General features: G+C 32.2%; 1 protein-coding gene across 1 annotated transcript; it reads left to right on the forward strand.

Annotated features, from left to right (window-relative positions):
• The first annotated feature begins 1,660 nt into the window (after positions 1-1,660).
• Positions 1,661-10,026, forward strand: LOC132558083 (acid-sensing ion channel 1C-like). The gene is made up of 7 exons (XM_060222607.1): positions 1,661-2,098; positions 2,212-2,310; positions 2,951-3,137; positions 3,572-3,628; positions 8,864-9,008; positions 9,180-9,268; positions 9,878-10,026. Exons 1-7 carry the CDS (start codon positions 1,661-1,663, stop codon positions 10,024-10,026), a joined length of 1,164 nt encoding a protein of 387 aa, XP_060078590.1.

A 10,026-nucleotide genomic window follows, 5' to 3' on the forward strand; every position in this document is an offset into this window, starting at 1 on the left:
GTTGTAAGTATGAAGATTGTCTATGTGTTGTTTTGATACGTATACAGGGTTTCCAACACCGACGACTTATATTGACGCTTATGAATCATGACGTTATACAAATGTACACACAAATAAGGAAGTATGAAAGTAGAAAATGATCCAATTTAGAATTGATATACTTTGTGATATAGAGTTTTACACTTTTCGCTTGTAAACTACATTTTATGTCAGCGTAGTTGACGGCGTGATTCCTTTAAACGCGTCAACAATTCCAACTTAACTCCGTTGCTAAGGTACTTTCGAGTATAACTCTAGAAGTCTTGGATAGATTTCAACCAAATTTTGCACGAATGACCACTACACATCACAAGTGTTAATTCTGGCTTGCTAGACAATTTTCCTTGATTTTTAGAACATGACAATATTATATATTTCTCTCTCAAATCACGGGGTTTTAAAAAGTTAGAATAGTCATATAACCGATTGAAGCCCCCATTTTGTTTCTGTGCAGTGTTAGGCTCGTTAAATTAAATGAAAATTTGATACTTTCAGATTATTTTATCTAATTATATAACCACCATAAAGTATTGTTTAATTTGATTTTTAATTTTTAGAAAGGGCTATCTTGAATTAAAAAAAAAAAAAAAAACCTGAAATTGGATCATTTCTGGTTACATATACTCTGACGTGTGTATTTGGATTAAAAGTAAACATATCGATTTGTATTTGCTTTTAAATCACCCTGACAGTCATACATATTTAATCTTTTTATTCTCTGACTAAATGGTTGTTATCGCCACATGACATGGTTGTCGGTTGTTAAAACCGTACCAATGATGGTTAGACAGGACAATGGAGCGATAATTTTTTGCGAAGGACACATCAATCTTTCGAACGGAATTGATGCTGGTTCCACTTGAGGTAGAAAGGCGGTTGGATTCATGTCATTAGTTTGTCTCGTCAGCTTTTGTTTTTGTATCAGTTTACAATCTATTACTGTTTTTACTTATAAATTGGCTTTGCAGACATCAAATGGTTGCCTTTTTCTCTTTTGCACTTCTGCAGGTTTTTTTAGCATTTGCTCACCATAATCCACTCCTGAATAGCATCATGCCTGCACCCCAAACTAAGGTGTTGACAAGTCGCAATTGATTCGATATTCATTTACCAATTTCCAATATCACGATATGGGTGCAAGATGTCGTCAAATACCAGGCAAACTCATAAAAAATGGTTTCGAGATATGCAGTTTTACGGTCGTCATAATGATCTCATTGAGAAATATTTTGTTTCTTTGTGCAATATAAAGTTGCACGTAGTTGTCTATTAGTTCTGTTGTTGTATACCTTGTTCCTATTTGCAAACGTGATATTACTTACATGGATTGACAAAGATTACGTGGCGGGTGTCGTCGATGAAACAGAAGACGCTTACTCTTCCGGACCAGTTGTTTCATTTTACTTTTACAAGAGTCTTCATGCAAAATCTGTCATGTTTTGGTATTTTGCCCTTTTTCTATTGAATATGAATGTTTTCTTATCATTCTTTTATACTCACACTGTTATGTTGTAGGAACCTGTGGTTAGTGCTCCAGACTTTGGCAACTATAATTTTTCTGCTGTTGATGTCGGAACACACAAATACCTATTTTTCCTACTACACCGATATAAATGTCACCATGGTAACGGCGAAAGAACTCGAGTTCCCGGCAGTCACCATTTGTAACCTTAGTCCCTACAACAAATCTATTGCTATTGAAGAAAATGTTTTAACTGAATATCTACTCAGGACGAACACTTTAAGTTTCATGGAGACCACGCTGAATTATACTGACTCCAGGTCGGCAGGACACAAAAATAGATTTAGCACCAACTTTGTGGGACGCACTAACAACGAGCTCAAAAATTTCTTTGTAACATGTGTTCAAAAATGGCAGCTTATTTATTGTGATGATTTCTTTACACCGCGCATGACGGAACTTGGTATGTGTTTCACCTTCAACGGCCCAGACCGGAACTCCGTGATGACTAGCAGTACCGGTAATACGTCATCTCTTACAATGTATATAAAAGTGGAACGCGATCATTTCCTGTTTGATACTGAAAATGACATCAAGGTATGTTTTTTGTTTAGATTTTTGAGACAATTGATGATTATAAAATTTGAATCTAAGGTTATAGGGCAAAATTGTATTTTTTCTTTGTTTGTTAGTTTATTCTTATTTTTTAGGTCGTGCTTCATGATAAGTTTGAGGAACCTAATGTTCGGAAAAGGGGTTTCTTAGCTGTTCCAGGCTATACCACATATGCTGGAGTGACCAGTGAAAAGGTAACATGTGTAGTACGGTTCATGGTGTCCAAGCGATATATTTCATTTGAAAGAGGCTATAAATCATAACTGGATGGTTGGATGGCGCAGTACCACGTGTGTCTTCCCCGGGTACTCCGGTTTCCTCCCACAGTAAGAATAAACGCGCTTATATCGAACAGAGTGATTTATCAAATGACCTACGTGATCAGCATTGAATTATTAAATTGTTTACGGGGTCATCATTAATTTATTAATTGACCTACGGGATCATTGTTCATTCATTTAATGACCTACGGGATAATCATTAGTTGATTAAACGACCTTCGGGATCATCATTAATTTGTTAAATGACCAACGCGATCATCTTTAATTGATTTAACGACATACGGAATCATCGTTTATCACGCATTTTCACTTGTAGGTGCAATAATTTTCTTAGTGTGTCAGTAATTTCGTGGTTTTAAAATATAACTTTTCGTGGCCATTTTTTTTTCACTAGCCATTTTGACAAAATCGATTTATATTAAACATTAATGTTTAAAGTCCATCGATCATTAATAGGAGAACGAAGCAATGATAACAAAACTTAATGCGACAATTACAATGGTCGTTTATACATTATTTGTCCATTATAATCGTTAGTTTCGCTTTACTGCAGTACAAGTACTTAGGTCGGCCCTACCGAAGTCTACCAAGGGAGGAAACTTACTGTGTAGACACCAGCCAGCCATCGTTCTCCAGTCCCCTGGAGTTTTACAGGCAATACAGCTACTCAGCCTGCCTGATGGAGTGTCGACAGAATTACACAACACGGCAGTGTAAATGTCGCAGTCACACAGATCCGGGTAAGTCGGCGTATACAGAGTTTCCATACAGAGGAAATAAAACTACTATGTCACGTATATGAATTGGGTTGTTAAATCCGGTATGTTATTTGACTTATCTGTTCGAATATAATAACTCTACAAAATTGTTCAACAGACGTAATTTATGAATATGATTTCAAGACAGATAACGTGTTTTTTTTTTTTTTTTTTTTGTAACGAAATAAAGGAATGCTTTCCTTTATTTTCTGTGTTATATTGAAGCGAACGTTCAACATTATATATTTTTGTTTCATAATAGTCATTGTTGACAAAATATGGAAGTCGTTTTTAATGGGTTTTTTATTATTTTATTTATTTCGTTTTTATTTTCTATCTGATTTTTTTAAAATTTATTTTCATCTTTAAATATTTATTTTCGATGTGTGTTACAAAATTGTATTTTCATCGAACAGGTAACGACACGATATGTACTCCTATGCAGTTCGTTTCCTGTTACAAACCAAAAGCATGTAAGTTCCACATGTTAAGCCTGAAACATTAGCTGTACATACTTCTATCACATACAGGTATATCTTTTTTTCTATTAAGGTTTTATGTTATGGTGTCCAAATCTATACAAACAGTCTTATGGAAGAGATTGAGTTGGAAAATAGTCAGAAGAACGGAGGCAAAAATGAATGTCGAACACTAATGTGTCAATAACTTATCTGTCCATGATATATGCGATTCATTATTAATGTGTACAAACCCCTAACAACAATAATTTTACTATGAGACTTTCTAAATAACAAAATTGTCTTCTAAACGCAATACAACATTTTATACAACAAAATTTATTCCTAAACAAGATACAACATTCTAAATAACAAAGTTTACTTCTAAACACGGTACATTATTCTAAACATCAAAGTTTACTTCTAAACAGGATACAAGATTCTAAACAACAAAGTTTACTTCTGAACACGATACAACATTCTAAACCAAAACGTTAACTCTTACTATCGATACAACATTCTTAAAAAACAAAGTTTACTCTTAAACACGATTCTATATTCTAAACAACAAAATTTACTTTTATACCCAATACAAAATTCTAAACACCAAATTTACTCTACAACACAATACAAAATTCTAAATAACACGGTTTACTCTTAAACACGATACAACATATTTTACCAACAAAATTTGCCCTTAAACACAATACAGAATTCTAAACAACAAAATTTACTCTTAAACTCGATACAACTTTCTAGATAACGAAATTTACTTCAATACAAAATACGGCAATTAAAAAACTAAGTTTTACTCATAAACACGATACAACATTCTCAACAACAAAGTTTACTCTTAAATACATAATACCTTTCTAAACAAAACAAAATCACTTAAACTCGATAAGACATTCTAAACAACAAAGTTTACTTCTTAACAAGATACATTATTCTTGAGGAGGAAGAACCCATTGAAACAGGCTAGATTAGACTTTTTTTGATATCAGATAATTTACTATCCAGTGTAACTAGTGCAACTATTGAACCAGGATACAGGTCAGATCACTCATTTCCTTTACTTAATTTGAAATTTAATGAATTTAAACGAGGAAAGGGTCTGTGGAAATTTAATTCCTCTTTGCTGTATGACGAGGTGTATCTTGATTTGGTTAAAAATGTTATTCTACAGACAAAAATGCAGTATTGTCTACCTGTTTACAATAAGGATAATATAATCAATATTCCAGATACTGAGATTCAATTTTCAATTGATGATCAACTTTTTTTTGAAACATTGTTAATGTAAATTAGGGGAAAGAGCATATCCTACTCATCCTTTAAAAAGAAACAGCAAAATAGAAATGAAAACATTATTAGAAATGAGATACAAAACTTGGAGGACCAAGAGCAGGTTGATATTGAAGAATTAGAACGTAAGAAAAAAGAATTAGAAAATATTAGAGTTAACAAGATTAAAGGCAATGTTATAAGATCTAGGGCACAATGGCATGAAGAGGGGGAAAAACCAACTAAATATTTTTTAAATTTAGAAAATAGGAATTTTAAAAAATAATACCAAAGATAGAGAAAGAAAATGTCATAATATCACAGCAGGAAGATATTCTTGAGGAGGTATGTTCTTTTTATGAAAAACTATATGATGACAGATATGAGACAGATGATGTTGATTTGATTGAACTTTTGGATGGATGTGATGTTCCAACATTAAAAAATAATGAGGCTGAAAATTTAGAAGGTCTAATTACTATAGAGGAAGCAACAAAAAATTTGAAAAACATGAAGAATAACAAAAGTCCAGGTACAGATGATTTTACTGTTGAATTTTTTAAATGTTTTTGGAAACAGCTAGGAGTTTTTATTGTCAGATCTATTAACTATGGATATAGTAAAGGTTTGTTATCGATAACACAAAGACAATGTGTCATTACTTGTATTCCCAAGGGTGATAAGCCCAGACAGTTTTTAAAAAAATGGCGACCTATAACATTATTAAATATAGTTTATAAGATAGCCTCAGGATGCATAGCATGTAGGATTAGAACAGTTTTAGATAAGTTAATTTGTGAGGATCAAACAGGATTTCTTTCAGGTCGCTATATTGGAGAAAATATTAGACTTGTTTATGATATTATGCAATATGCAGACGAAAGCTATATCCCAGGTATGTTATTAATGTTAGATTTTGAGAAAGCGTTTGACTCAGTATCATGGAAATTTATTGATAATGTTTTGAATTATTTTAATTTTGGTTCTGATATTCGAAATTGGGTTATATTGTTTCACACTAACATTACTGCAACTGTAAATCAGGGGGGAACTTATCTTCTTTTGTAAATATCAAAAGAGGCTGTCGTCAAGGCGACCCAATTGCACCATACCTTTTCATACTATTTGTTGAAATACTAGGAATTAGACTTAGAAATAACAATAAGATTAAGGGTATCAATGTGAATAACTGTCCAATTCTCCTTTCTCAGTATGCAGATGACACTTCACTTATTCTAGATGGTTCTGAAATGTCTTTAAAAGAATCTATTGTCGAATTGAAATATTTTGCGAAGATACCTGGTTTAAATCTCAATGTTGATAAAACTCAAGTTATTTGGATAGGGAGCAAAAGTTACAGTGAAGATACATTTTTACCTGAATTAGGCTTACAATGGGGAAAAAATAAATTTAAACTGCTTGGAATAGATTTTAGTGTTAATTTACATGAGATCCCAAAATTAAATTTTGATAAAAAGCTAATTAAACTTAAAATGCTTGTTAAAACTTGGAGTAGACGAGCACTTACACCAATTGGTAAAATAGTCTCGATAAAATCTCTTCTTCTTTCACAATTTAACCATTTATTTATTTCCTTACCTAACCCTGATGAAAAGTTTTTACAAGATCTCAATACAGTTTTATTCAACTTTTTGTGGAATAGTAAGGTGGATAAAATAAAGAGAGATATTATCACGCAGAATTATTATGAGGGGGGTCTGAAAATGGTTAATGTTAGGGTATTTATAGATTCTTTAAAATTAGGTTGGATAAGAAGGTTATATAAAAAAACATCAAAGTGGCAACATATTTTCAAAACATTCTCAGACCCACACAAATTATTTATATGTGGTGGTGCCTATATTCAAGAATGTAAAAATAAATGCAAAAATAAATTTTGGAAGGATGTGTTTAAAGCCTGGGAAAGATTTAATGATTCAGATACAGTAAAGGAAAGAAAGAAAAACTCCATATTGACATTGCCATTATGGTATAACAGAGATTTACTTATTGGGAAAAAGACTATTTTTTATAAATTGTGGTACAAGAGGGGAGTAACAATAATTTATGATTTGATAAAAGATATTGATACATGCTCGTTCTACACTCTTCAAGAATTTAATGAGATTTATCAAGTTAATACAAACTTTCTTCAATATAATGGTGTGATCTCTGCTATTAAATCATATGTAACAAAGATAGGCTATAGAAGGCAGTTAATCTTTCACCCTATCATCCCAAGTAACATATTTTTTTTCGTGAAAAATACAAAAGGGACTAAGGATCTATATAATTTTATGGTTAAAAAATGTACTGTATCTATAGGTAGGAAGAAGTGGGAAGACATATTTGAAGATATTGAGTTGACCTGGTCTGATATTTATAAAACTCCATTTAAGGTTACAAAGAATACAAAGCTACAGTGGTTTCAATACAGAATAGTGCAACATATTTTAACAACAAATACATATTTGTTTAAAGCTGGATTAGCAAATAGTCCTATCTGTCCTCTCTGCAACTTGGAGAGAGAGACAATAATTCATACTTTGTAGGAATGTCGAGAAACTCAGAAATGTTTGGTTAATGTTGAAACTCTTCTTGATGCACTATTTATTCCATTTTCTTTTAACAAGAAAAGCTTTATTTTTGGGGTAACTTCAGATTATGACAATGCTATGGGAAACTCAGCAGATAATGAAATTCTGATCATGATTAAGTTATATATATATATATAAATCAAGATGTATACATAAAATCTTAAATCCAAATATTCTGATAAACTCAATCAAAGAGTATTACACATTTCAAAAATATATTGCTAACAGCAAAGGTGATCTTGCACAGCAGAATTTAGAAAATAAATGGAGAAAATGGAGAAGATTGTTAGACTTAAGTGATATTTAAGCTTTAATTGGTATTGATATTATTAGCCATCAATTTTTCTTACACTCATGAAATATTAGTTCTCTTTCTTAAATATATACATATATATATATCATTATATCTCTACGCAGACAATTTTCCCTTTTTAATGATTGGTGAATTCACTTAGGTATTTTTTTTTTAAGAACATCTATGAAAAAGGAAATATTTCTCTCTACTTACATATATTTTAGTTTCATCTGTAGCCCAGTCATCTCTCTCTCTCTCTCTCTCTCTCTCTCTCTCTCTCTCTCTCTCTCTCTCTCTCTCTCTTGACTTAATATTGACTGACTTAATTTATTGGATTTCTTTTTGTTTTTGCAGAGAACATGAAATGCGTGTGTGATGATGTGAGTGATACATGTACAAAGGTATGCATGTCTATATGTATGTCTATATGTTGGTAGAAATAGCGGATGTTGATGAAAATGCTGATGATGATATTTTTGATGATGATGATGATGATGATGATGATGATGATGAGGTTGATGATGGTTTATGATGAGGATGTTGTTATTTAATGAGATACAGATGATGACGATGGTTGATGATGATGAGGATGAGGATGATGATGATGATGATGTATGGGAAAGTGTGTTGCACATGTAGATGTCAATATCTGTAAAAAAAATATGAAACTTTTCAAAAATAAAAGAAAAAAAAAGTTTACTTCTAAACAAGATACATTATTCTAAACATCAAAGTTTACTTCTAAACAAGATACATTATTCTAAACATCAAAGTTTACTTCTAAACATGATACATTATTCTAAACATCAAAGTTTACTTCTAAACATGATACATTATTCTAAACATCAAAATTTACTTCTAAACACGATACAACATTCTAAACATCAAAGTTTACTTCTCAGCCATGATACACGATGCAACATTATACATTACCAAGTTTACTTTGAAACACAATAAGGCATGTATTGTATGTGCATTGTTCATTTGATTTGAAGCTACCTATCTACGTTTTGTGTTGATATTCAGGTGTGAAGGTACCTGTTATGCATTGTGCATTCATTGCTCACGTTTCAGATTATTTTGAGATGAAGCTACAGCACACGTGCAGGTGTCCATTTCGGTGTGAGAGTATGTCTTATACTGCGAATGTATCGATTGTAGAGTTCTCATCTGATCACAGCGCTGACATGCTTCGCAACAAAGGCTTTTCAAATCTCAGGTACTAAACGTTTATCGGTTTTGTTTACCGTTGATAGAAAAATAAATGTTGATGAAAGGTATGGGTGTAATATCATGTGTAGTTGAAATTCTCTATGATTGATTAATAAACTTAACCCATGTATAATCAGTCATTTTTTATGTTCATGTATAATGTTATTGTTTGGCACAGGGAGTATGCCGAGATCCGGATCTACTTTAACGATTTAAACTACACATTAGTGGAACAAGTACCCGAAATGCTGGCAAAAGATTATTTTTGTAAGTCTTTTTATGTCATTATCTCAAAAATCACATCAATTTTTCATGCTATTATCTCAACCGCTTAAGATATTAGGCGTGACGTGTTGATGACGTCACCCGCATCACAATTGACCAGTGTGAAGCATGTTGGTGATATTTCATACATAAGATTATTTTTCACGAAGTGATATGACAAATAAGACTGTAAATTTGCCTCCGTTTGTTCTTTTTATGTTCCCGCTTTGTCCTTCCGTCATAATTTTGTCTGTAGCATATTACAAATACTCAGAGATATCAACATAAAACTTAATAGGTAGGTAGATCTCAACAAGGAGAAGTGCAGTACACAAGAACCATCACTCTCTTTTGCATAATTGAGGAGTTATTGCCCTTTGTTATTTTTCAGACTTAAATTTTGTTCAGAACGTAACACAAAAGCTATAAGAGATATCAACATGAAACTTCAAGTGTTTATTCTGGGAACATCGATCGGTCTTGCCGATTCTCTTGTTCATCTATAATTCTTGTTGAATGTTCTAAATACGATGTTACTATTCGTTTTTTTACATTTCTCACAATGATACTAGACGTTTTACGTTTTGAAATTTTGCTCTCTATTTTTTTCAGACGGCGTGGTATGTATTGTGGCTTTATACACCTTTGTGACCTTAATCACTCTACTAAAAGTCCTCTCTTTTATCATTGACTTCTGCCTCAACATAGCCTTCACAATCTTCGAGGTTTTGTACGTAATCATCGACAGTTGTCTGGAATAA

This window comes from Ylistrum balloti, unplaced genomic scaffold (assembly GCF_031769215.1).
Source record: "Ylistrum balloti isolate Yb309-2 unplaced genomic scaffold, AGI_CSIRO_Ybal_v1 Utg370754, whole genome shotgun sequence".
Taxonomy (NCBI): Eukaryota; Metazoa; Mollusca; class Bivalvia; order Pectinida; family Pectinidae; genus Ylistrum; species Ylistrum balloti.

Coding starts and splice junctions, on each gene's coding strand:
- LOC132558083 (XM_060222607.1), top strand. CDS start 1,661: ATGGTAACGGCGAAAGAACTCGAGTTCCCGGCAGTCACCATTTGTAAC. Junction 2,311..2,950: donor CTGGAGTGACCAGTGAAAAG/GTAACATGTGTA, acceptor GCTTTACTGCAG/TACAAGTACTTAGGTCGGCC. Junction 9,269..9,877: donor GCTGGCAAAAGATTATTTTT/GTAAGTCTTTTT, acceptor TATTTTTTTCAG/ACGGCGTGGTATGTATTGTG.